Source organism: Bos mutus, chromosome 17 (genome assembly GCF_027580195.1).
Source record: "Bos mutus isolate GX-2022 chromosome 17, NWIPB_WYAK_1.1, whole genome shotgun sequence".
NCBI lineage: Eukaryota > Metazoa > Chordata > Mammalia > Artiodactyla > Bovidae > Bos > Bos mutus.
Genome location: NC_091633.1, coordinates 11,300,573 through 11,328,176, shown reverse-complemented (window position 1 = coordinate 11,328,176; position 27,604 = coordinate 11,300,573). Strand labels below are relative to the sequence as shown.

Here is a 27,604-nt window from a genome sequence, read left to right as displayed (position 1 = left end):
TTTCGACTATTATTGAATAGTTCAATCAATATTGAACTATTATTCGTTGAAGGAAATGTATACAAAGTTAGATAATTAGAAGAAAAGGAACGTCTCCCACACAGAGATAATCAGTATTAATTTTCTGATGTGTTTTCTTTTGTTACGGGTTATTTTCTATGCCTTCTAAAAACAGTAGAGGGGATTACATTATACATTCTCTTGTGAAACATGCCTTTTACAATAGAGTTTTTACCTTCCTCTTGTATCAGGATATATAGTTAGTGTATCTGATCAATGCTTGTATCATATAAAATTAAAATTTTTAACATCTGAGTCCACCGTATCATTTACCTAGTAGTTTTCTCTGAATTTCATGCCAGTTTTGAAGTTCCACACAGGATATGCTTAGCTCACAGGGGTTACAGTTCAGCTGTTTTGAACAAGAGTTAAAATGGCCAGACTCCCCTGGCGGTCGAGTGGTTAAGATGCCGTGCTTCCAATGCAGGGGGCTCAGGTTCTGTCCCTGGTTGGGGACGTTCCCCGTGCTGCTCAGTGTGGCCAAAAAAAAAAAACCAGTTAAAATGGTATATCCTATTTTGGGATTTCTCCCAAGATAGGATAGAACTTTGAGCACAGCTGTTACTATTCCATGTTCTTTAGCAAGTTTTCCATTCCATTGGGAAGATACGTTATTCAAGTGGATGAGTAAACAGCGCCAGGTCTAGGCCAGGAGCAAACTTGAAGTTTCAGGAGCAGCCAGCAAAACCCTGTTCTGTTCTGTCACAGCTCCAGGTTGCCCAGGCTCTTCCCAGAGCAGTTGTTGCCAATGGCAGTGTTGTCCAGGGGCATAAGAATGGGCGTTCCTCTGAGAGCAGGCCCTTCCTTTTTCATCCCCTGGACATAAACACCCCATTTGCTTCCATGCATGACATATGTGGTTGGTGATTATGTACTTACACGTGAAAATTTCACTGTTACCATTTCTTCTCTTCAAACAGGAATTAATATCCTTGTGAAGTCCAAGGCCTTCCAGTATTTCATGTGTAAGTGTGAAGTGCCACAGCTCTAGGTCTCTGTCTTCCTGAGTCTTACTGCTCCAGAAGGTGGAGGGGCGAGGGCTAAGTCATGCCATTGGCTTTTCATCATAGAAAATTCCAAGCACGTGTGATGGTGGAGGGGCTGTGATGAGCAGCCATGTACCCATCCCCCAGCTTCAACAGTGATCATCTCCTGGCCAGTCTTTCTCGTCCATCTAATCCCCTCGTCCAGTTCATCACCCCTTCTCCAGACCTGGGGTTTTGGGAATCAAATTCCAGAACCACAGATTGTGGTTGGTTGACACGTCACTTTGACCTGTTTTAATCTGTAGGTTTCTCCCCCATCCATTTTTTCCCTCTTGCAGTATTTAGTTGAAGAAGCAGGATTGTTTGTCCTTCAGCCTTGTTTTCGCATGTTCCTCTGTTGCTTATGTCCTGTAGTTTGGTAGTTAGAGCTACAGCTGTGTTGTCCAACATGGCAGCCATTAGCCACACATGGCTATTTGAACTTAAGCCAACTAAAATTACAAATTCAGTTCCCATCACAGGAGCCGAAGTCTGAGCACTCAGTAACCACATCTGGTTAATGATGACCAGTGGGACTGCACAGATGCAGACTGTTCTACTCATCCAGGGGTTTGGTGGGATTCACCCTTTCTGAGGAGGTCTGGTTCCATTTAATGGGAAATGGTGTTTAGAGATCACAGTCAGAGATGCTAACAGTACGTGTTGCTTGGAGTTGGTTATTGTTTCCATGGTAGGTTTTTTTTTTTATAAAGATAAACTAGCTTGTGAATTTTTCTTGATATAATTTTGGACTATAGGATTTTTACCTAACTCCATCATCCTTTCATATCTAAATTCCCAGGCTTAAAATCCTAGTTCCCAGCAATACTGACACAACCACTCACTGGCTATATCTCACAGTCCACACTGTGTCTCCACACATAGTCCACTCTGTGGACTCGACCCAGTCCACATGGAGTCTCCAAAGAACAATACCAACACAACCCTAACCATTGAAATTGTTAGAAACACCACTGCAGGGACAAACATTTAGATGACTACGTCTTAAGGTCAGCCGGAATAGTTTTTCTCCACGTGGGTACGTCACCATCTAGATGCATGTTTAGATTTATTTCAAAAAGATTTTGCTTTTTAATGTTTCCAATGTTGTGTTGGTTTCTGCCTTTCAATAACACAAATCAGCCATAATTATACATATATCCCCTCCCACTTGAACTTCCCTCTCCTCCCATACCACCCCTTTAGGTCACCCTAGAGCACCAGCCTGGGCTCTCTGTGTTAACGGCAGCTTCTCACCAGGGTCCACTTTACACGATAATGTGTCTGTGCTCTTGTTTTCTCTCCATGGTCCCACCGTCTGCCTCCCCCACTGTGTGCACAAGTCCATTCTCTACATGTGCATCTCCATTCCTTCCCGCAGATAGGTTCATCAGTGCTGTTTATTTCTTTTTTTAAAACAATGTTTAGGGGACTTCCCTGGTGGCCCAGGAGTTAAGACTGTGCTCCCACTGCAGGGGGCGGGGGTTTGATCCGCGGTTGGGGGAACTGGGAGCCCACACGCTGTGTGGCACGGCCAAAATAAAATGAAGTGATGGAGCATTTAAACGTTATTTTAGAGATTGCTTTTTACATTTAATTTTGCTGTATAATTATGTAAATACATATATATATGATTACAAGTCAGATCTACCAGACAAAATATATTCAAGGAAGTCTCATTTAATCCTGTCACCTCCCCCAGTGGGTAACTTGTGTTATACTTTATGCTTCCATTTTTAAAAACTAAAGTAGGTGCATATATGCACATTTTCCTGTCTTAAATAAACTAGCACAGTTTATACACTTTTTTCAGCTTTGCTTTTTTTCAGTTAACAATATGTCCTAACGACCACACCATATTAATACATAGAGATGTTCTTCATTTTTTTAAATATTTAAGTGTTTAATTGCTGATGATAGTTTTTTCTTTCTTTTCTATGGATATGATACATTTACTTCATGAATTTTTTTTTAACTTGTTTTATTTTTTTAAATTGTGAAAGTGTGATAACACATTTACAGGAGACTTGGAAAATATAGAACAAAATTACATATGGTTCCATTATATGTTACAATTATATATTACATTATATATTATATATTACAATTAAGTAGATACATTAAGATTTTTAGTTGGAGTTTCAATATCAAACTCTTCAAAAATTTAGTGATATAGATAGAAAAGTAGAAGGATATAGTGGACCTGAAAAGCCCTATGAACCAGTTCAACATAATTAAGATTTATGGTTGACAGTATACCACTTCATGGATGTACTCATAGTTTACTCACCCAGCCTCCTGTCCATCATTTAGGCTGTTTCCAGTTTCTTTGCAACCACAAATAGCTCTTCAGTAAACAGCTTTCAGCATATGTCATTCTGTTTTTGCCAGTGTCTCATTGGGGTGGATCCCATAAGTGGGATTGCTAGACGAAAGGCCAAGTGCATGTGCAAGTTTGCTGATTAGTTCCTGGAGTCACTGAAAGAGCAGATGTCTCTAGGGAGAAACATGTCAGTACTCAAACCCTTTGTATGTGGTCCATCTTATACATCAGCTTGGAATAAGCTGCAGGTTTTATGGAAACAGTTTTTAAAATTTTTATCAATTAAAATAGTTTCTACTGTACTGGAACATCTTAACGGGTATCCCTACAGTGACAGAGAGCGTGTCTTTAGAAATCTGTAGCTGTTTTCTAAGTGAAACCACCGGTCGATGTAGCTCATGGTAAAAGCACTCAGCAGGAAGGCACCTGTTATCTGGGTGTAGGGAGCCGCCCTGCATTCTCTCAGAGTTGCCTATAAACTAACCAGGGGCTGCAGCTGTGACCTGTGGATTTCCGCACCCACCTGTGCTCGCTCTCTCATGAGCCTGTCTGTTGCAGATTTGGTGGTAGCGGTCAACGGGGTCTGGATCCTCGTGGAGACTTTCATGCTGAAAGGTGAGCCCGGCAAGGGGACTGGCCTGTCCTGTGGGTACACCTGGCCCACCTGTTTTTTTTATTTATTTGCAACTGTGCTGGGTCTTTGTTGCTGGGTGTGGGTTTTCTCTGGTTGTGGAGAGTAGGGGCTTGTCTCCGTTGCGGCGCACAGGCTTCTCACTGCAGTGGCTTCTCTTGCCATGGAGCACGGGCTTTAGGCACGTGGGCTTCAGTAGTTGCTGCATGTGGGCTCGGTGGTTGCGGCTCCCAGGCTCTTCGAGCATGGGCTTAGTTGCTGCCCTGCATATGGGATCTCTCCCAACCAGGGATCGAACCCATGTCCCCTGCACTGGCAGGCAGATTCTTAACCACTGGACCAGGGAAGCCCCTCGCCCACCTCTTCAACTGCTGCCCCTCTTCTTACAGGTGGGAACTTTGTCTCCAGGCACGTGCCGTGGAGTCACCTCGTCTTTCTGACTAGTAAGTTTCTGACATGGCCTTGGTCTTGTCCTCGCCACTGGCTGGAACCTCCTTCTGGGTTAGGGTCTCCTGGCTCTTCTCTAAAGCAGGGAAGTGTCAGCAGCAGGGAAGCAAAAATTGAGTCTGATTCTCCCCATCCCTGTTCTAAACTCTTTGGTGGTTGCCCACTGCCCTTTGGACCAAGTCCCTGTGCTGGGCGTGACTCACAGGGCCACGGGGGCCCCTTCAGCCTTCATTTGAGGCCTCATCTGTCACCAGCACCACCCCGCCTTGTCCCCCAGAACACATCCTACTCCCCAGGACCCCCTGCCCTCTCTTACCCCTGGGCCTCTGCCTGGGTGTCTTCTCTGCCAGTGCACTCATCCCCTTACCACACCCCTCTGCCTGACACTCCTCTCCCCCCATCATGTCTAGACATTAGACATGACTAGTAATGCCGTGTCCCAAATTGTTTTCATTCTTCTTAAAAAGTGGGACTTCAACTGCCTTGATCAGTACCCTCTGGCGTCCTCTGCGGAGTTCAGAGTAGCATAGGGACTCAGCACACACACTCGGGTCAGAGGGCCCTGGGGGTCCATTCCCGGCTGTGCCTCTCGTGTGACCCGAAGTCCCCTCCCCAGCTCCCCCTTCACCTCCTCCTTTCATCATGTTCCAGGGACTCCCACCTTCCTTCTGCCTCTTAAGCAGGCCAAGACCACATCTAGGCTGGCCCCTGATTGTTTCAAATGTAACACCTCCCCCAGTGTAACATACTCATTCCCTGTCTTCCTCTAAACTCTAAGCACCCAGTGCAATGCCTGGCACGGAAGTCATGCTCAGGAAATATCTGTCAGATGGACAGACAGTGCCTGGCACCCCCCGCCCCCAGACAGCGGGAGCACATGCTGGTCTTGTTAGCAGGCGGCCCTGGGTGGGCAGCATCTGGGCCTGGCCCTGCTCCAGGGCCCACACTTTCACTGCGGGCGCAGGTGGGATGTGGGTGTCTGCAGGACACACGACCAGACCTTAGGAGAGTCCTGAGAAGAGACAGGCCAGGTGTGGGGGAGGCCACAGTAGGGCCCCTGCTCACTGCCTCCTCCTGCTCACAGTCTACGCGGTAGAGCTGTTCCTGAAAGTTGCCGGCCTGGGCCCCATTGAGTACCTGTCCTCAGGATGGAACCTGTGAGTACAGAGCATGTGTCGCTCCTTTTTTTTTTTTAATATTTATTTATTTGACTGTGGAGGGTCTTAGTTGTGGCGCCCAGCGTCTTCAGTCTTTGCAGCATGTGGGATCTAGTTCCCTGACCAGGGATTGAACACAGGCCCCCTGCCTCGGGAGCAAGGAGTTCTAGCCCCTGGACCACCAAGGAAGTCCCCAGAGCATGTTTCTCAACCACGTCAGAAACTCTGATGAAAGCCACTGGCCCTCTCCCTCCTCACCCACCACCAGAAGGTCCGAGGCCAGCTTGGGTCTCTGTCTCCTGGAGGGGTTCTGCCTGTGGCTCTGGGCACTGCTGGGGTCAGGCCCTCATCTTCTTCCCTGGGACCACCCCACCTGTCCCTCCTGGATGAGGCCTCTTGGGGGGTCCTTAGGCCGGCTGGCTCTTTCTGAGTCACCGAACCCCACACCCCTCCCTGACAACTAAGCTCTCTCATCCTCCATGAAAACCAAAGCACTCACAGAGGAGGTGGCACGCAGCCTGATGCATGGTCACCATTGAGCTGGAGGCCCCTCTCCCTGTTCCAGAGGCCCCAAGAGGTCGCTCACTGCCCACGAAAGTTAACTCACCTGCAAAGTCAGGCCACGCTCATGTGGTCTCCGGTCATGAGAGTGAAATAGGTTAATAAGTAGGGAGGAGCTGGGCAGAGCAGCAGGTTGTGGTTGGCAGGTGCAGGGCCTTAATATGTATCTGGGGGGGGGGGGCGGTCCTCTATCCTGCGTGGGGGGGAGCTGGCCTCAGGGGGCCTCCACTGTGGTCCTGCCCCACCCACAGTCCCTTCACCAGGGTCACTGGTGTATCCCGTGTCTGCCGTGAGACCTTCAGGAAAGGCTTTCCAACCCCCGAGGGGCGTACTGTTGACTGAGAGGCCCAGTGACGCCAGCCTCAGAGACACCCGACGGCAGCAGGAAGCTGGCCGGCTGCGGGGCCTGCACCTGCCTTTGCGGTGGTTTGGTGTGTGGGCTCCAATCATCACGTGTGCTCAGAGTCATAACCAGAGCGCCACAACCTCTGAGGGTCCATGGGGACCCTCTGAGCCCCTACTGCACCTCAGCACTGATTTTTTGAGTCTCTTGTCAAGAAAACCCTCCCTTGCTCTCAACTTTCCCCTGGCCACCACCGTAGGAAATGGTACACGTTTGTAGGAACCTGGGGACGTTGTCCCTTACCAGCTGGGGGGTCCCCCTAGAGTGGGGGAGCCTGGGGGGGTGGGCTGAGCGGACCTCCACTTCTCTTCCTCCTTCCTTCCCCATCCCCAGGTTCGACTTCTCCGTCACAGCCTTTGCCTTCCTGGGACTGCTGGCTCTGGCCTTCAACATGGAGCCCTTCTACTTCATAGTGGTCCTGCGTCCCCTCCAGCTGCTGAGGTGACAGCAGGGCTGGGTCTGGTGGGCGGGCAGTGACCAGACGGAGCCCGAAGGCTCACCGGCTGGGTGTCAGAGGTGGCCTGTCCCGTCCTGCCCCCAACGTCCTGGCACTGCCACCGCCCTTCCCAGGGTGCCAGTCACCTAAGCCAAGTGGCCAGCTGGTGACTGGGGGAGAGGAGGCACTCAGGGGGCAGAGAGGCCCGGGGCCTGCCCTGACCCCACCCCCCGGTGCAGTGTACTGGCCAGGCTGCAGCCACGCCCGGCATCTGCAAGTGACCTGGCCGGCCTCCCTCTTCCCTCACTCAGGTTGTTTAAGCTGAAGAAGCGTTACCGCAACGTGCTGGACACCATGTTTGAGCTGCTGCCCCGGATGGCCAGGTAGCGCCCTGACTCTGAGCCCCTAGGGCCAGGTGCCCTGAGGCTTGTGCCCTCTCGGGGCGGGCAGCTGGGTGGATTGTTGTGGGGGGTGGTGGAGGGGCGAGGAGGAGTCCTGGAAAGGACAGACATCTAGGTTGACCACCACCGGTCTCCCTGGCTCCACTTGTCTTCACTGAGCCGTCTGAGATAGGGAGGGCGGGGAGCTGTCAGCTTCACTTACCACCTGTGTCTGCCTTCACAGGTAAGGGGTGACTTGCTGGTCGAGGGGTGTCTGGTGCGAGAGTCCTCACCCCGGCCATTCTTCCACCCGCCGACCTGAATCCGAGGCCCCTCCCCTGCAGGCACTCTCCGGCTGGCGCACCTGGCTAGGGGCACGCATCTCCCCTCAGTCAGCTCGGGGGTCTGCAGTGCTGGGGCCGCTGGGCGAGCTGGGCTCTCCTGCCGGGCCCTCGATCACCCTGTGCCTTCTGACCCTCCTCCCCAGCCTGGGCCTGACTCTGCTCATCTTCTACTACTCCTTCGCCATCGTGGGCATGGAATTCTTCTATGGAATCCTCTACCCCAACTGCTGCAAGTGAGTTCACGGCCGGGGCCCCCTGGCGGCAGCCTGCGTTCCTGGAGGGTCCCAGATGGGACTGGCACAGCCATCTGATTCCCCCAGGACCCGACTCCCGAAGCCACCGCACCCATTACAGCCCTGGGATCGCTGTGCTGAGCTTCCAGGGCTTGTCAGTCCAGTGCAGCAGCTAGGGGAGGGGCCTCTCTGAAGCGAGGACATTGAGCCCGTCACCCCGTCCCCCAGGCAGGCTCAGGGAGCCTCTCCCCCAAACAGGCCTCCGTCAGCTTTCCCTTCATGCTGAACACTGGAGGCTGCTCCGCTGCTGGAGTGCAGGCCAGGGGCCCGTGGCTTCCTCCTCCTTGTCCCTGGGGTGGCTGGGGCCACAGGCAGACAGGTCAGCTAGGGTCCTGACAGGATGAGACAGATACACGCAGGAAGGACAGAGAGTGGGTAACACAACCTCCCGTGATCCCTTCCTTCCTCCCAGGCCCCCATGACGCATCCAGTATTCTCTTCAGAATCCGTCCTTGTAGCTTCAAGCACTGATAGATAAAGGTCCCAGAGCCGCTGGCAGCATGCTGGGCTAGGAATCAGAGCCCATAGTGGTGGGTCACAGATCTTAGGGCACACCAGAACCCCCAGGGCAGCTGCTTAAAAGTGCAAACTCTAGACCCCACCCTGTCAGGCGCTGCCCTCTGAACAAGCTCCTTGGGGGCCCAAGGACCAAACGTGTCAAAACATCAGCGTGAGGTATAGCAGATGAGCCATAAAAAGGCTGGAAGGGAAGTAGCAAGTAAGCTCTCAGAACAGGGGCGACTGCTTAGAACAGAAGAGAATACAGTGCTCCGGCCAGGTGCGGGGGAGCCCCGTGAGGAGTGGGCCTCTCTCCAGGCTCTGCTGGCACCCGGCCTCCAGACCACACCGCAGACTGGCGGGTGGGGACGGGGTGGAGGAGTTGCCTAGAGGAGGTACTGTCTTTCTCTCCCCTCCTGCAGCTGCTGAGAGGGAGAAGGTCTTAGCCAGCAGCAGAGAAATGCCAAGTGGAGGAGGATGTGGGGGGCGAGTCCGGGGGTTCCCACCAGCACCCTGGGGACTCCCCTTGAGACAGGAAGACAGGCAAGAGAGCTAGGGGTTGGGGGTGGTGGGTGCTGGGCAGGAAACCAGGCTGGTCCAGGCCAGATGCTCCTCGGTCAGACCTTGGTTTCTTTAAATTTTCTGTCCTCTGTCAAGGTGACCGACTGTCTTGTAACCTTCCCCCTACCCGTCTCCCCGGCCAGTACAAGCACAGTGGCAGACGCCTACCGCTGGCTGAACCACTCCGTGGGCAACAGGACCGTCGTGGAGGAGGGCTATTACTATCTCAATAATTTTGACAACATCCTGAACAGCTTTGGTGAGTACAGGAAGCCCAGGCGGGGGTGGCACCCACAGGTCCCAGGTGCCGGGGAGTGCAGCTGGCCGAGGCCTCCCCCTCCCCAGGGCATGTGCCACGCTTGCTCAAGTCCTCTCTGGCCCCCACGGAGCGTCTGGTTTGCCACCCCAGGGCTCACTTGGTCGCCAGGTTTTCCTGCATCTGCTGTCCCTTTCCCAGCATTGGGGAGCAGCAGAGCTCCTCGCTTGGCTGGGAGGGGTACAGCCTGATGCTGGGGAGCCACCCCCCGTGTCACGGGGGTGCCCAGCCACAGTACCCTGTGCCACCCAGGCCAGGCCCACGCAGCTCTGCTCCTGGCTTCCACGGAAAAGCTGGGAGGGCAGGGGGCCACGGAGGGATGGGGCCTTGCCAGACACAGCTTTCTCAGAACATCCCCTCATGACATCCTAGACTGAGGAAGGTCTGGGGGGCTCTTCCTCAGGATCCCCACTGCAGCATCTCGAGCTGCTGAGGCAAAAGACGCACGCTTTGGGGGCCAGGCCGAGACGGGACCACTTCCTATGGGGGAGGCGCTCTGGAAGGGTCTTGGCCGCTCTCTCTCGAGCTCACAGCCCAGGCTGGCAGACAAGTGCCTGGTACCCAGGATAGGTGGAGAGAGGCCACTGACCCCACTTTGCAAAAGCGGGTCTGATCAAGACGCTTCTGTCTCTCCCTTCTGTTTGGCAGTGACCTTGTTCGAGCTCACGGTTGTCAACAACTGGTACATCATCATGGTAAGGACCTCCCCGTCAGCTCTTGGGGGGTCTGCCCACCATTCTGAGGCTAGGTCTCCCTCACCCAGCCCCGCGTGGGGTGCATTGCTCTCCTGTCCCCCACAGGGGGCGGGGTTCTGTGGGGAGACCAGGATATAGGCTGAATCCCGGGGCCACCCCACCATTAGCTGAACGTGGCCTTGTTCCCCACCCTCTCTGCACATCCCTCACCAGCCAGGAGAGGCCAGGCAGCCTGTGGTCTCTGTCCTGCTCCCACCGCTGTGGGGGAAACTTGCCAATCAAGGAACAGTGTGGCCAAGGTGCTTGGTTGGTTTTTCCCATCCTTTAAATTCTTCCAAAGGCTGCCCGCCTTAGTCCCAAGCCATTAGCTGTGGGTGGGGAGGCGTCCAGGCCTAAGGAGCACAGAGGAGTTTTTGCACCCAAGAAGCCATTGGCCTCCTTTGTCTCCGCAACTGAAGGCAAATCAGGAAGGGTCTGTAAAGAGCGGGGGCCATGAAGAAAGCTGGTAGACAGCATCCCGCCCCCGCTCGCTCACCGCCTGCTCCCCTCCGTCCGCAGGAAGGTGTCACCTCCCAGACCTCGCACTGGAGCCGCCTCTACTTCATGACCTTCTACATCGTGACCATGGTAGGTCGGGGGCCGCAGAGTGCCCGCCGTCCTCTGCCTTCACAAGCCGCCTCCTCACCCGGTGCAGTTCGGGGAGAAGGGGGCCGGGGATACATCTGGCCGGGCTCTGGGGCCCCATCGCAACTCACACCCCCCCATTCCTCTCGCCTCCTCTCCCTGTGCCTGGCCAGGTGGTGATGACCATCATTGTGGCCTTCATCCTCGAAGCCTTTGTCTTCCGAATGAACTACAGCCGCAAGAACCAGGACTCGGAAGGTTGGTGCAGGTGTCTGCCACTTGTCTTTCTGTCCAGCTGTCAGCTTTTCAGCTGTCTGGATGTCCAGTCTTCTGGCAGTTCAGCTTATCAGTCTGGCTTATCTTTCTTGACCTCTTATTTGCATTATTTTCAAATACTTAATGACCAAAAAAAAGCTCAGGATCTCATCTTAAAAACCAGAACAATACAGGTCAGAGATTAAGACCCCAGCAGCCCTGTGTCCCACCTTTCGCATCTCCCAGACTGCTCACCCCTTAGCTCTTCCTTTTAGTTACCATCCCTGTGTTCCTAAACATGTTTGTCCTCTGGTTCTTGATTTAAACGATGTAAATACTGCGGGCCGCAGAGTCCATAGCAGCTTGACAAGCCTGGCTTCAGTGACTTGCCTCCCTTTTCCTGGGTTGCATGGCTTTCTGTGTACTGATCCTCTATTCTTTCCAGATTCTCCATCAAAACCACCACATCCCTATGGCTGCTTGTTTCCAAATCTCTGTCCTCTCAGGCCACCTGATCATTTCTTTCTGGCTCGGGGATGGCCTCCTGCAACCCTGTGTCCCCTGAATGCTGCTGGCCTGAGCAGCGCTCCTCACAGCAACTGAAGGGCAGGAACCGGGAGGGATGGAGTGCTAGGTGGTAGGGCGACATGGGGGATTGGATCCTGCAGATCCAGGGAACCTTAAGCCCCCCACAGGGGCAGCAGGGAGGCTGGCTAAACCATACCAAGCCAGGCGCCTTCCCACCGCTCTGCCCTCCCGCAGTGGACGACGGCATCACCCTGGAGAAGGAGCTCTCCAAAGACGAGCTGGTCGCAGTTCTGAAGCTCTACAGGGAGGCAGGGGAGCCAACTCAGACATTGCCCAGCTGCTCAAGATCCTCTCCCAGCTGGAGAGATACGAGGTGGGGAGCCCCAGGGCCTCGTCCGAAGGAGCTCAGTGCAAACCCTCCCCCACTGTCCATCCCCTGAGAGAGAGAGAGAGAGTTTGTGTCTGTCTGGTTTGTCTGTCTGTCTGTCTGTGCTGGGCCTTAGTTGCGGCACAGACTTAGTTGCCCCGAGGCATGTGAGATCTCAGTTCCCCAACCAAGGATCAAACCCACAGCCCCTGCATTGGAAGATGGATTCTTAGCCACTGGTTGGTGTTTAGTTGCTCAGTCGTGTCCAACTCTTTGCAGCCCCATGGACTATAGCCCGCTAGGCTCCCCTGTCCATGGGATTCTCCCAGAAAGAATACTGGAGTGGGTTGCCATTTCCTTCTCCAGCTTAATCACTGGACCACCAGGGAAGTCCCCTGTCCCCACAGGTTTTAGTGATTTTTGGGGGGAGAGGGGGGCACCTTTGCAGAAGCCAGAGGAGCAGGTGAGTCCTGCTGAAGCCGGGCACCAGGGCCCAGACTCGGGTGGGTCCCTGTAACCTCTCCATTCTTCCCCAGCAAAATACCTTGGTGTTTCTGGGACGGAGATCAAGGACCAAAAGCGACCTGAGCCTAAAGATGTACCAAGAGGAGATTCAGGTAGGAGCACCCCCCGACCGCGCTGCAAGCTCCTCCTGCCTGGGAGTGGTCCTCCCCACTGCTGGGCAGGGGCTGATCTCCAGTCCCCGTCTTGAGTTGTGGGGCGTGCTTGGTGGGGAGTTCTGGGATTATCTGTTGGAACCACCACCAGTGGTGCTTCAGGGCTCAGCCTTGAACCCTTGAAGCATTAGTTCCCCAACACAGGTAGCCCCCTATCTGCTCTTCCGCATCTGACCTCATCTCCTTCTCATCCTCTGAGCCAGAACCGAGAAGGAAACATGCACAGCAGGAGACACACAGGGCAGAGGGAGCGGGGTGGGGTGGTTCCTGGCCGGCTTGCCAGGACCAGCCTCTTCGAAGAGGGGAGTTAGGAGGTGCATGAAACTTCATGGAACTTTACACAACTTGTGAGCTCCAGGTTTTCGGGTGTAAGATAAGGACACCCAGCTCAAAGGGGATATACCATGGAATGTTGGGGGGGCCACGTCTCTTTGTGAACCACACAGATTGCGTTCACAAGTAAACGGTAATTATTACCTGGGCCTCATTTACAAAGAGGATTGTGCAAAGCACATTGGACAAGGAGGTTTGCACACCTCTAATTAGAAAGGGAAAGACTGCACAGTAATTTTTCCACTTAGGGGCACAGTCAGCCTTTCCAGCAGGTCTGGGGTATGAGTGGTATTCAGTCCCAGTTGGGTGGCACGGGCAGCAGACTCTCTGCTGCTGCCCACAGCAGGCGGAGGGCCCAGTGCTGCCCGGCCTGGGTGACCCCCATCAGGCTGGGGTTAGCTGGCAGGACTGGGGCAGGACCCACTCAGCACCCTGTCTGCTCTCTTGCCTTAGGAGTGGTATGAGGAACATGCCCGCAAGCAGGAGGAACGACAGCTCAGCAGCTGCGTGGTCCCTGCCACCCAGCAGCCTCCAGGCAGCCGCCAGCGCTCCCAGACCATCACCTAAGCCCAGCCTGCAAAAGCCATCTCTTCTATGCAATAACACAATAGTATTATTTTACTACAATGTATCAAAGTAATGTATGTGTATATATGTATGTTATATATATGTATACACATCCATATATAGATGCACATATTTATATACAGAAAGGAGAAAAAGGCTGACAAGATGGGGTTTGGTTTATAATCGCCTTACCCTGTTTAACCCTGGAAGTCGGCTTCGTCTCGGGGGCGGTCAGGCCACCAAGAGCGGCTCTTAACGTGGAAGGCTCCAGAAGGCCCCTTCACAAGAGCACGTGAATAGACCTGCCAATCTCTGCAGGGCTGGCCTTCACAGTGGGCCCGCGTGCCTGTCGCACCGTCTTCCTGACGCTGCTCTCAGAATCCTTCCCTGCCCGGCAGCCTCCCCGCTGACCTGCCCTACGGCCCAGGGCTCCTGTGTCCTGCTTTGGGGACAAAACCACTTAGGAAGGAAAGAGCCCACATCCTCAGGATGGTATTTCTCCAGATGTGATGATCATGGAATGGGTGTTCCCTTGGGAAACCAGTACCCAGCAAGCACCTGCCGGAACGAGTGATCCGGGGCCATGGGTACTCCATGTGGTCAGATCTCAGCCAGCGCCGGGCGGTCAGAGATTCTGTATCCTGGCTCCATGAGCCTTCTCACCTACCGTAAGTTTTAACCCTTGTTGCTGAAAATGCTTCTAAGATGGTCCATAGGAGGAGAACAGGCCAGAGGCCAGGCCAGTGGCTACCACCCCAGACCAAGTCCTAAAGTGAACGGGCTTTCTCCTTAAATCCTTTTGCCTTGGGATTGTCCTGTTCAAGCAAAAACATATTTTGGTTAATTCAGGATTCTGCCAAAGACCGCAGCAGGTCCTTCACATGTGTGCGTGCTGAGGAAAGGGAACAAAAAGCACAGAGGCTCACCTCGGGCCATCCACGGCCGCCCAACTCGTTGGTCCCCTTGGCCAGCTCTGCCCTCACCTTGAGCAAGTCACTCCCCGTGGACTTGACTGAGGTGGGAGCAGGGACTCGGCTCGCTCCAAGGTTTCCCCATCCCAGGAGTAGGTTCAGATAGCCCCTCGGTTTCCCGGGGACCTTGGGCGAATCCTGAGATTGGAGTGCCTTCGGGGCGTGAATGCACGGCAGGCGGGGTTAGCAGTGGTGGCAGTGGTGGCTCCCGGGCTGCACACCCGGTGCAGGAGGCAGCATGCAGGGAGGACGGGGCAGGGGGAGGAGCCCCCGCTGGGCGTCCTGCTCCAACCGCAGCTCTCCAGCTGCCTCCGTGAGCTAGAAAGGCGGTAGGGGGCAGGGGTGGGGTGGAGTGCAGAGACTCCGCCCTCCCCGCATTCTCTTTCCAGCAGGGCAGGACCCGGCTCCCCTACCCATCTCCATGGCCAAGTCTTGACTGTGGCCTCGGAGGGTTGATCGCCAGAGCCAGCATCCCATAGCTCTGCCCCTCATCAGGGGAGGAGTGGTGGTGGTTTTGTTTTTTTTTTTTAAGCACAGCCCTTTAGGAAAACAAACCAATCACTGAGAACCACTGAGGTTTCCACCAGGAATCAGGAGACGGACATTGTCTTCCTCATCTCTGGGAGAGCGACAGGCTGCTGTGGGCAGCTTGGCACCAGGCCCAGGCCTGGACCCCTTCCCCGCTCCAGAGAAGGAACTTTATTTGCACAACCGGGTGCCTTTTAGCTTTTATGTACTGAAATGGGCATTCTGGAAGCAGGAGGCAAGGGGCAGCCTTGAAAGGAGGGCATGAGTCCTCCGATCTCAGCATCTGCCCTCAGAAGGGGGTCCCAGGGAGGCTGAGTGTACCCCACGCCCACCCTCAGGGTGATGGCTGCTACCAGGAAGAGTGGAGTTGAGTCCAGGCTCCCCAGCCATCCTGCGAAAGGCCCTGTTTCAGTCAGGAACGGGCTGGAGGCCAAGGGGCAGCAGTGCGGATGGCCCGACCCCAGCCCCCCGTGGGCGCCCTCGTCACTGAGGCTAAGGACAGCTGCCCGTGGGGTCACGGGGGCTCCTCAGGCGGACCCTCCCACTCACACACAGGCCACCGAGCAGGGAGCGAGTGTCACTCAGGGCTGTGAGCTCACCCAGCTCAGACACTCTCACCTCAGCTTGGTGACACCGACGTGAGACGCGCCAGCCTGCTCTGGGTCCCTACCACCTATCAGTCAGCGTCTGATGGCCCTGTGCCGTGACCCAGCTTTGGGAGGGGGACGCCATCCGGCCCCTCCTCCTTGCTTCCCTCCCCTAACCCAGCCTTACTCCACACCACGTGACAATCATTTTGTATCGGTAGCGGGAACAACGCTGTAAGGTTTTGTACGTCGGCGATTTGTTACCTAGAAAACCCACCGTGCTGCGGATTTCTGGCATATTAATAAAGAGCCTCCGCTTTGTACGTGTGGCTGCCGCCTCGTGACTTCCAGCAGGCACCACGCAGTGGCTTCCATGATCGTGGGAAGCAGGAACAGGACCCAGCCGTGCCAGTCCATGGCACCACCTCAGCCCCACCCCTAGACGCGCCACAAAGTCCAGATCCGTCAGGCCCAAGAACCTTCGGCCCTGGATCCAACTGCCTGTCACCCTGGCCCGGGTTAAGAAGAACTAGTAACAGCTGGGTGTATGTTATTTTCTGTGTCCTTGAAATTTTAATAATTATGTTCATTGGAAGAAAAGACAGTTGAATCCCTTTACTGCTGGCCTAAGGCATCAAGCAAATGGAAAAAGGCTTATTAAAAAGGGGGTCACTGGCTGCCAGCAGGAAGGCACCCGGGAGTGCTCACCACCCTCCCAGAGCTTGCAGGCAGGGGAACCCCAGCCCAGGGCTCCCCCTGAGGTAGGCACCAGGCACCGTCAAACTGACTCCTGTTTTGCAGCTAGGGAAACCTCTGAAGTCAGCAGACAGTTCTAGAGGCAGAGCCTGAAGCTGCACCGTCTAATTTGGAGCCGCTGATGGGCCATTGCCACTGGCTGCCATTGTGGAGCAATACGTATTGTGATTACTTCCACCTTTTTCTTTTGGCTTTATCAGCATGGCGACTCAGAAATTCACAATTAGGGTCACGTCTCCTATTTCTGCTGGACGGTGTAGCTCCAAAACTCAGAACACTTTGTATGCTGACCCGACACAGGCTATCTGCCAGGTCTGAGTCACCCCGATTCCCTAAACCCTGGTTTGGCAGCCCTCTGAGCCCTGAGAAACGTTGCAAGAAGGCAGCAAGGGGTGACTAACCGCCTCCAGCCCTGAAGTCTTTGGGGTCTTCCCGAACCAGCCTGGAAGGCATCCAGGCTTCCCCCTTCGACCCAGACCCCGACCTTCAAAAGAGGCTCTGGAGGTAATGCAAGGAAGTCTTCCGCCTGCTGCTGGGACTCTGTCCACAGGGAAGCCCCGTCACCATAGTCCCAGAAACAACGTTTGACTGTCCTCACTGCGCACAGCAGTGACCTGGAATCTTTGGCAGATAGCACGGCCCCCACAAACCCACACCCCATTCACAGCTGGGGCCACGCGGGTTCTGCAGAAGGCACTTCGTCCTCCGTCTCACCGCCTGCAGTGACACCTCCCGACCGCCAGGCGGACCCTGACGCAGCGTCACTCACACAGTTTTCAAGTGAATCACTCCAAATTCAGTGAGCAGGGCCACCACGAGGAAGGTCAGGTAGAGGAGGAGCAGGCAGCAGCCATAAACTCGGCTCAGCTGGAAGCACTGCAGTGGGACCAAGACCAGGGAACAGACGAGGCTGAGGCCCAGGGTGCCCGCCAAGATCCACACCAACAGTCCGTCCGGCTCCAGCTGCAGGGGGGAACAGGGGAGAGAGGCTGGGTTACGGCAGCCGACAGTCAAACTGAGGTTTGAGGGCCCCTCGTTAGGGACCAGGGAGGGACTTTTGGCCTCCCTGTGAGACGGCTGCCCCAACTTGAAGTTCACTGTTTTTAAACCACCTGAACGTGAACGTGCGCATGCTCAGTTGTGTCCAACTCTTTTGTGACCCCCCAGGGACTGTAGCCCCCCAGGCTCCGCTGTCCATGGGGAATAGTCAGTCCCCTTCCCGCTTCTTTCCCCTCCAGACTTAGCACCTATCTAACACATATGCAAGGCTTAACCCTAGGCACTACGCTAGGTATTTCACACCCACCATGCCCTTTCAGCCCCCATCGTGTAAGGGGGCCTTCATGATGATCACAATCCGCAGTCGAGGAAACCGAGTATGGCTGGCCCTTGAACAGCACTGGTTTGAACTGCCTGAGTCCACGCGGGTGGGTTTCTTTCAACCCTAGTATCTGTACTTTCATTTCACAATCTTTAAGCCAGGGGGAAAAGTCCATGCTGGATTAGAGATCACAACATGTGGAATCCAAAGAGCTAGGGTTTGAGACTTCCTGCTGGTCCAGTGGCTAAGACGCCGCGCTTCCAATGCAGGGGGCCCAGGTTTGATCCCTGGTCAGGGAACTAGATCCCATATACCGCAATGAAGAGCTGGTATAGACAAATATTAAAAAAGAAAAACAGCTAGGGTTTGAGTCCTGATTCTATCCTAACTCTTTCAGTATCCTGCCCCTGGGCCATTCATTTATCAATTCCTTTGCTTTTGAGGCTGGAGAAGGAAATGGCAACCCACTCCAGTATTCTTGCTGGGGAAATCCCATGGACAGAGTAGCCTGGCGGGCTGCAGTCCATGGGGTCGAAAAGAGTCGGATACTCACTGTCACTCACTCACTTGCTTTTGAGGCAGAGACAGCACTATGCAGATTTGTGACGTGGGGCGGTCAGCACCCCTAATTCCTGCATTGTTCAAGGATCAACTGTAGTACGTGACAGAGCCCAAATCCGAAGTCCAAGCTCTTACCCTCCCCTGCCTTCCATACAGCAACATATGTCCACACAAATGTGTGGGTACACGTGTGCACCAAAAGCCCCGTGTATTCTGCAACCAGACGTGGGACCAGACAGTAGGTACATGTTTAAGAGCAACCTGTTTTTCAGCCAACAGTACAGCGCGGACTTCCTTCTGTGATGACCTCTTGTGATGCCCTGTGTCTTACGCAATCAACTGCACAAGCATTTCCAAAACTCAGCACAAAGGCAGAGGAAATGCCGACACACACTCCACAAGGAGCCAAAGGAAAGAAACAGGGCCCCCAGGGGGCCAACCCTGAAGCCTCATTATCTGGAGCTGTCTGAGAGTCAGGAATGAAAGGAACCTATTAAACCCAAGAGAAGTATAAACAAAATCTGCAGACAGAGGGTGTTTACCCCTTAGAAAAGTGAACTTTTCAAGCAGTAGCTATTTGGCTTATGGGTGTGGCCACTGTGAAAGGCCGGCCCACAGCCAGTTCATTACACATCATCCACACGGCTATTCAAGAACTAGCTGCCTCCTGCAAAAAGAGCTGGGCGACTTTGTTCCCATGAATGACTCCATCATTCAGCTGCACACCCAAGTGCTTCCACACGATTCGCCTTAAAACTGTCCCCTGGGCCACATGCCCCACCCCATCTTCATCCTTTTCTGGTCTGGCCTCGGAATTCGAGTCCCTGGGAATGTACACTCTGGGCAAATCTGGGTCACATCTGCCTTGCATGGGGCACTATGCAATATTTCCAAAGAGAAAAGTTCACCTGCTGCTGCTGCTAAGTCGCTTCAGTCGCGTCCGACTCTGTGCGACCCCATAGACGGCAGCCCACCAGGCTTTCCCGTCCCTGGGATTCTCCAGGCAAGAACACTGGAGTGGGTTGCCATTTCCTTCTCCAATGCAGGAAAGTGAAAAGTGAAAGTGAAGTCGCTCAGTCGTGTCCGACTCCTAGCGACCCCATGGACTGCAGCCCACCAGGCTCCTCCATCCATGGGATTTGTCAGGCAAGAGTACTGGAGTGGGGTGTCACTGCCTTCTCCGAAAGCTCACCTAGGAATCCCAATTTCTTCTCCTCAAAAAAAGCTGGAAGATCTGGCCATAGGAGGCCCATCCAAGTCACCTACACAATTGGGTTACCTGCCCCCAAGTAGTGTTTTCTTGCTGGTGAACTGTCCCTCAAGGGTCCTAACCTTCATATGTCTCCAGGTAGTGTATTTACAAGTGCAGATTTCCAGCCCACCACCCCCTGGAATGCCGGGGTCAAGAGGTCTCATGTGCCCCCAGAGAATTTGCAGAGCCCCTTGAATCCACAGAGCCTCTTCTGCTCAGTGCATTTCAAATCTATGGAGGTTCCTCCCTTCTGGGGCTGTTGTCAACACTCTCATCCTGGCCTGTCCTCTCCCAACAGGGTTGGGATAAGGTGTTCAGCCTGGCCCTTATCTCGTGTGTGCTTATCCAGGAAGTTGGGAGGTGGGATCAACCCATTTCACAGGTGAAGAAGCTGAGACTTAGAGACCCTCAGAGTTCTACTTCAGTGAAAGTCCTATAACAAGACACTTCAGTGATGAGACCAAGACAGGAGTCCAGAGCCTTCCTGCCCCCTTCCCTCAAAGCTACATCTTATTAATAATTACTCCATGACCTTGCAAGGAAGACTTTTAACCCTATATACAAAATATTTTAAAGATATGATACAAATCAGACATCACACATTTAGACAAGTCCTCTCCCCAATAAGTGTAACCTACTGAGATGTGAATGGTCTCTGGTCCAGAGCGGGGAGGGGAAGAGAAGAGACCCTTATGAAGCAGCTCCTTGTTGAATCATCTGGTACTTACCTTCACCTCCACGTGGCTCCTGGAGATCTGGAGCAGGCAGCCCAGCCCCACTCCCACCAGCATATCTGCAGTCCAGTTCAGGAAGTCTGTTGGAATATAACACCCCATAACCCTGACTGAACACAGCCCACTGATCTTTCTGATCTCTGGCTGCAACCCACTCCGTTCCCTCAAAAGCCCTCTCTGAGGAAACCCTATCCTTAGCGCCTAAGAGTGTCCACTGTACATTCTGCCTCAATCTGTAAGGATCGCAGGAAGGGACAAACACCTGGGGCCTGGTGAGATGGAGAAAGAGAGTTCATGTGAAGTGACTGGGAGGACTGGTGATGGAGCATGGCACGGGGGACACTGCTCCAGCCAAGGCTCAATCCTTCCCACCCCAACCTGAGAGGTCAGGACAGGCCACAGCCCTACAGCCAGGAGCAGGTCACGGCAGGCAGCAGGCCGTGACAAATGGCAGGAGGCATCTGCACACGGGTCACATAGCTGGCACGTGGCAGTGCTGGAACTGGGACCCAAGACTGCTTGGATTCCAAGCCTTGCCTTTTTCACAGCCCTAGGCTGCCTGACCTTCTCTTTTCTATACAGACCAGGCAAATGAAAGACTACAGGACAATCCGGCCCACTGTCTGCTTTTATTAATAAAGTTTTATTGGGACAGTCAGGCCCATTCGTTCATGTATTGCCCATGACTGTTTTCACACTTCAGTAGAAGAGTTGAGGAGTGGCAAAAGAGTGCTATGGCCCACAAAATCTAAAATATGTACTCTCTGACCCTTTAAGAAAAAGTTTGCCAGAATTCCCTGGCGGTTCAATAGTTTAGAGTCTGCTTGCTAATGCAGAGGACGTGGGTTCGATCTCTGGTCCAGGAAGATTCCACACGCTGCAGGGCAACTAAGCCAGCGTGCCACAGCTACCAAGCCTGCATGCTGCAACTACCGAAGCCCATGCACCCTAGGGGCCATGCTCTGCAACACGAGAAGCCACTGCAGTAAGAAGCCTGTGTACCACAGCTAGAGTAGCTCTCACGCGCTGCAACTAGAGAAAGCCTGTGCAGCAGCAAAGACCCAGCACAGTCAAAAACAAGTAAATAATTAGGGGAAAAAAGAAAAAATGTGCCAACCCTGACATCTACAAGCCATGACATCTATGAGAGGGAGAGAGGTCTTCCACAAGCTTAGTGTGTGGGTACCTACTGATAAGACTTCTGCCCTAACAAGATGAACAGCTGCCGTCACTGCTGTTTACCAAGCACTTCTGTCACTTCATTCGATCTTTACAACAACCTATGAGGTCAGTCCTCTCAACACCCCCATTTTATAGATGAAAAAGCTGAGGCCCAAGCAGCCGAGGCACCTGCCCCAGGCGTTCCCGTGAAAGCCCGTCCAGAGGGGGAGGAATAGAGCCCACCCGTGGCTCCCAGCACTGAGGGAAGGGCCACCACAGAAAGGATACTGAAGATGATGCCACCGAAGCAGGCCGAGAACGCCATCCTCGGGTAGCCCTGACGGGCCAGCGTGAAATCTGAGAAGACATCTGTGTGGAAACAAGAGAAGGCCCTGAGCAGTGCGAGACTTCCCTGGCCCTTGTTGGTCACCAGTTCCTTCATTCTTACCCACAGTCATTCAGTCAACAAACACTGACGGACATCTGCCTGACTCTGACACTGGCTTGTCTGGGTGCTGTGGGCAGCCACATTGCCCCGTGAGACACAATTCCCTCCTTAATTCTTTTCACCTGCTTCTTTCCCACCAGGGGCAACCTCGTGGGTGTGACAAGCCAGCGCCAGTCTTTCACCCAGGTCCTGACCCTGCTGGCACAGTGCGCGTAGGATACGTCACTTCAGTCGTGTCCGACTCTGCAACCCCGTGGACTGTATGTGGCTTGCCAGGCTCCTCTGTCCGTGGAATTCTCCAGGCAAGAATACTGGAGTGCATTGCCATTTCCTCCTCCAGGGCATCTTCCCGACTCAGGAGTCAAACCTGTACCTCTTGTGTCTCCTGCATTAGCAGATGTGTTCTTTACCACTAGTACCACCTGGGAAGCCCCAGCATATACAGTACCTCTGTGCAAATTAGGAAAAGGGGCCCAAAAAGGTGAGTGGAAGGAGAGCTAGTTTTGGGGCCTTTGACTCCTTGTCAGCATGCCCTTGGGCCTTGTACAACCTGACTAACCGTACTTGGCAGCTCTAACTATGTATTGGATTGGCCAAAAAGTTCATTCTGCTTTTTCTTACTGTCAAATGGAAAACTCCAAATGAATTCTTTGGCTAACTCAATATGTATGCATGAATGCCTACCCATGCCACACCTATGGATATATTCTGCTGGTTGACTGCAATGAGCTCCATGTCCCTCCTGAACTCTGGGGAGCCATCAAGTATCTGTGCATCAGCGAGAAGAGAAGAGACTGGAGCTTCTACAGTCTCAGGTACAGTCCAGACCATCCCACCTGAAGCCCAGGGATGGTCACTCCAAAGACAGTAGGCATTGAGCGCTGCTGAGGGTGCATGTCCTGGAAGCCCTGCCCATATGTCATTCTGGCTGGGGGAGCAACGAGCAGTGAGGTAGCCGTGCTCCTTCCAGAAGCCCACCCGGCCCCGTGTCACCTCCAATGCTGTTCCCCCAGGCCAGCAGCGTGAGCCCCAGGACGGTGTTGCTCAGCCGGAATACCACGCCCAGGGACCGCAGGATGTTCACCACCTCTGTGGCAGCCGCGTTGATCCACAGGGCGCTGGTCAGGAAGCCCAGGAAAGCAAAGAGCTGGGGGAGGAAACGGGACACAGCCTCAGCGCCTCAGCTATAAAATGGGACGATCACAGTACCTACCTTGTGAGGGAGTCATGAGCATGAGTTAGTTGACGCAAAGCAGTTAGAGCCTGGCATACAGTAAGCACTCAATAAAATGCTAGCTCAGCATTACCATTTTGTCAAAAAGGGGCACATTACAGCTCTCATCAGGCTTCTAGTCAATGGACCAAATGCCACCCCGTCACCACAAAAAGGAACTCCATACTGTGCTCCCCAGCCCACCCAACCTTCCTCCCAGCCCCTGGAAACCACTCTGCTTTCTGTCTCTCTGGATGGTTTATTCTAGACACATCATAAAAACGGCTTCATACAGTATGTGGGCCTTTGTGACTGGCCTGTTTCACTCAGCATCATGGGTTCAAGGTGCATCCACCTTGGAGCATGTGTGAGTACTTCAAAGACTAGTAAGAAACACTGGCTAACGTTTCTCTGGCTTCCCTGGTGGCTCAGTGGTAAAGAATCTGCCTGCTAACCCAGGAGACACAGATTCAATCCCTGGGATGAGAAGATACCCTGGAGGAGGAAATAGCAACCCACTCCAGTATTCTTGCCTGGAGAAACCCATGGACAGGAGGAGCCTGGTGGGCTACTCCTGTCCATGGGTTGCTAAGAGTTGGACATGACTGAGTGACTAAAAAACAGCAACACTTCTCTAAATAATCAATTTGCTGAAAATTCAAATTCCTTTGGGTTCAAATTCAGAGTTTCTAAAAATAAAGACTAGAATTTTTAAAAGCAATAATTAGTTTAAACTTTAGGAAAAAATTCTCTGGACAAACTGCCTAAAAAATTATTTAGCATCCTGCAGAATGGAGAGCATGGTGGTAGGGGAAACACCCCCAAAGACAAAACAATTCCACCATTGGGATGTGATCATTACAAACTCAGGTGCTTTCCAGTTACAGTGGTGGAAAAGTCTGGTAGATCTTCCAAAAAGTGAACAAACAGTTTACATTTGACCTACTAGTTTCACTCCTAGGATGACACCTAAGAGAAATGAATCATTTCTACACAAAAAATCCTAAACCAATTCTAAACCATGGCAGCATTATTCATAATAGCTAAGAAGTGGGGGAAACTCCCTCCCAGGATTCATTCATGGATGAATGGATAAACAACATATGCTATGCCTGCACAATGGAATAGTCGTCCGCCATGAAAAGGAATGAAGTCCTGACACAGGCTACAACACGGACACACTTGAAAACATTGTTAAATGAAGGAGGGCAGGCCACAAAAAGTACGTATTGTGTGATTCCATGTATGTGAAATATACAGAACAGAAAAATCTGGAGGGACTGAAAGCAGCTGTGCTGGCCAGAGGGTGATGGGGGAGGACGGAGAGTGACTGTCAACAGGTTCAGGGCTTCTTTTTGTGGTGGTGAATCCCAAACTGTGATGGTTGTACAACTCCATGAATATAATGGAGTTGCCACTTCCTTCTCCGGGAGATCTTCCCGATCCAGAGAGTGAACCCAGGTCTCCTGCATTGCAGGCAGACTCTCTACCATCTGAGCCATCGGGGAAGTCCTATAAATATAATAAATACAGTTATTGTACACCTCAGGTGGGTGACTTGTATGTGTGTATGAATTGCAATTCAATAAAATGAAGTTGTTACCAAAAAAAAAAAAAAAGAGGAACTTGAACAGGCACAAAATCTCTTAAAAGTGGCCTTAAAGACCTGTTATCATGGAAAGTGATTAGTGGCCTAACAGTCCCAGGATATCTGCCTAGGAGACCTCAGCATCCCCCCTCCCAGTTTGGAGAGCCGAGGTTTCTTACCCAGTGAAACCTGGGGGGCTCGCTGTTGGACGTGGCAAAAAAGGTCACTGCAGCCAAGGCCGTGCCCGCAATCACCACCACGGCCCAGACGGGAAAGAGGCCACCTATCTCATAGACGCCATCTGCAGAGGGATGAGAAAGGGAGCTGGTCCTCTCCACGGCTTCAACTTGGCAGCTCCTCCTGGAAGCCCCTTGGCATGATGGAGAGGGTGTGGAGGGGATAAAACCCACAGATAAAACTCAAACAACTGTTTGGATATAAGGTAGAGACCACCTGTGTGCCCAGCCCTGTCCTAGGAACTTCAGAGAGACAGATAAATTGAAGACATAGCCCCCTGCCCTTGAGCTACTCACACTGGGAAGACAGACATGAAAAACAGACTCTCCAGCCTGAAGCTAAGATAGGAATGGCTAAGACCACTCACTCCTTCTATCCTTTCTCATGCCCAAGGCAGACATCACTGATCAACCATGCTGCTTCGGTCCACCCGAGCTTAAAGGGAGCACCCTCCAGCCAGGCATTACCAATGGATAGGCATGGCTCCATGAGATGACCTGTACAGTCGAACTCAACCTTACTAATTCTGGCTCTCTTGAGAAGTCTACTCTATGAACCAACCCACTACAAAGTTACAAAGGTTTTAGAGGTTTCATGTTAAAACACCTAAGGGAGGAAACCCTGCAGGCAGGCAGAACATTCTAGAAATTCCCATATACCATCCTTACATCACCAGTCTTAAAGGCAATGGATGATTCAATTGGCCAGACACATGTAACAAGACTTTTTCTTCTTTCTTTAGTCCAGCTCATGGGCTCATAAACATCAGTGCACTAAGGATAACATAAGGGGCTGAATATATAAAATCGTGCACATAATACACGGCAGGAGATTTTTGGGGGGCAATTTTGACGGATGTGACTTTCACTTGCAGAGCTGGCTTTGGAACTTGACACCTGGGTGAGAGGTCCTTTCTCTGTATTTCTCAGTCCTGTGCCGGAGGAATTTCAGGAGGAGACAGGGGCACGGGTTGGTGGCTGAGGATGTGAGCTGAGTTGTAAACAGAGGATGGCACAAGGGTTCCACGGGCAGAGGGAAGCGATGGAAGGGAAGGAGTTGAGCAGATTTGTGTCACCAAAAGCAGATAAAGGGCCGGGGAAGGTGGCTGGCTCAGGATCTCGGAGATCTCGAATGACGGCTGGGGGACGTGGCCTTTTTCCAAGAGGCACTGGGGAGCCCTGGAGGTCTTAGAGTGGGGGAGTGATCACAACATGTGACGAGTGGCACTTTAGAAAGATGGCTGTGGGGACTTCCCCGGTGATCCAGTGGTGAGACTGCTTCCACTGCTGGGGGCATGGGTTTGATCCCTGATTGGAGAACTAAGATCCTGCATGCTGGGTGGTGTGGAAAAAAAGAAGAAAGAGGGCTCTGAGGGTGGCCTTGAGAAGGAAGATGGAAGTTGGCAGTGAGATTAGGAGGTGTGACTGGCAGACATGTCACCTCCTTGGGCAGGTGACCCCCTGCTGGGCTGACCCCTGGATGGAGAGAACCCCCAGACCTTGGGCAGGGTGCCAAGTCTGGGGGTTCTCTCTATGCAGGGATCAACCTGGAAGGGGTCACAAACGCGTTAGCCCGAACCAGTCTTTCCCCAGCATGGACCTGCTACCACTAGACGGTGTTGGGGCAGGTGGACAAGGCACTAAATATCATAGAATCACATCTCCGTAAACGGATTCCATCTTCAGCACTCTCACAGTAACAGATTTAACTATCTTAAGTGTACTGGAAACAAGGCTGGTTTCCCATTGATGCCGGTGAAACAGATTCCTTTCCAGTACACTGAAGTTAAAAAAAAAAAAAAAAGAACTGATTAAAGAAAAATATCAAATACAACAGTTTAGAATGGGAGAAAAATCAAGATGTTCTTGAATGTTGAATGCTTGGGAACCCTTCTCTTAAGAAGCCACAAGAATGATGAACCAAGTCCCCGGGGGACTGGAGAGGCAGGGCTGTCATGAACCAGCCCGCTGGCACCACTAGGGGGAGCCCTTCCCATCTCTGGGTTCACACTGACTCCTTTCTCAGCGACCACGTCTTCCCATAAATTGGAAGAGAAACAGAATTTGGCAGCCTTTTCATCCTGACGCTCATTAGCAAAAAAAAAACAAAAAAAAAAGCCACACTCAGCCCTGTATTTGCTACCAAAACCATACCGCCACCTCCAGGAGATGCCCCTGGGTTGAGGGGCAGGAGCCCAGATGAGAGAGAGAGGACTGGGCAGCATGAGATACTCAAGTCAGACAACAGGAAGAACCTGAGCAGAAGGAGTGAGAAGATACCTGACAAGACTGGGCAGTGCTCTAGCCAAAACAGGTCAGAAAAGGAAAGCCTGGGGCAGACGGGGGAAGGCTCAAGGCCAGCGGGGACCACCCAGGTCACTCAGTAGGCAGTGGAGGGGTTTGTGAGGAGCTAGTCAGTGGGCACCAGCACTGGGGGCGGTGGGGACCTGCTTCTTCTCAGCTTCTGCCAGTTTTGCTGTTAGGAATGTGGCTCAGATTATCTTGAGAAATCCAGCTCTGGATTTTGACATCAACTCTGTAAATTTGGTAACGCAAGCAAATGTGCCAGAGGGCTGGATTTGGTCCAAGGGCCACCAGCGTGTCGCTCCTCTCTGGAGCCAGTGTGACCGGTGGACCACCGGAGGCTCGTGGCACAAGCACATATTAAGCGTCTACTGTATGTCCAGGACTGCCCCGCTGGTCCAGGGTCCCCTGGGGTGGCTGAGAAGAAAACTTCGGGAATGTGGGGAGGAGGGGGGTTGGGCCC

At 52.9% G+C, this 27,604-nt stretch overlaps 2 protein-coding genes across 2 annotated transcripts in view; one reads left to right on the top strand and one right to left on the bottom strand.

Annotated features, from left to right (window-relative positions):
- TPCN1 (two pore segment channel 1) overlaps positions 1-16,106 on the top strand; it is a 40,441-nt gene extending 24,335 nt beyond the window's left edge. The window contains 15 exon segments of the mRNA XM_070386070.1: positions 981-1,025; positions 3,967-4,023; positions 4,429-4,482; positions 5,571-5,643; positions 6,941-7,048; positions 7,355-7,426; positions 7,911-8,000; positions 9,263-9,378; positions 10,084-10,130; positions 10,689-10,757; positions 10,928-11,012; positions 11,772-11,843; positions 11,846-11,910; positions 12,441-12,521; positions 13,368-16,106. Of these exon segments, the coding sequence (XP_070242171.1) occupies positions 981-1,025; positions 3,967-4,023; positions 4,429-4,482; positions 5,571-5,643; positions 6,941-7,048; positions 7,355-7,426; positions 7,911-8,000; positions 9,263-9,378; positions 10,084-10,130; positions 10,689-10,757; positions 10,928-11,012; positions 11,772-11,843; positions 11,846-11,910; positions 12,441-12,521; positions 13,368-13,481 (1,148 nt within the window). The 3' untranslated portion in view covers positions 13,482-16,106.
- Positions 16,107-16,117: 11 nt separating this feature from the next.
- The window catches only part of SLC8B1 (solute carrier family 8 member B1), a 30,000-nt gene continuing 18,513 nt past the window's right edge, over positions 16,118-27,604 (bottom strand). The window contains exons 13-17 of the mRNA XM_070386071.1: positions 24,781-24,902; positions 22,794-22,947; positions 21,641-21,721; positions 20,186-20,250; positions 16,118-17,286 (exon numbers count right to left, since the gene is read on the bottom strand). Of these exons, the coding sequence (XP_070242172.1) occupies positions 17,089-17,286; positions 20,186-20,250; positions 21,641-21,721; positions 22,794-22,947; positions 24,781-24,902 (620 nt within the window). The 3' untranslated portion in view covers positions 16,118-17,088. The remainder of the gene's footprint in view (positions 17,287-20,185; positions 20,251-21,640; positions 21,722-22,793; positions 22,948-24,780; positions 24,903-27,604) is intronic.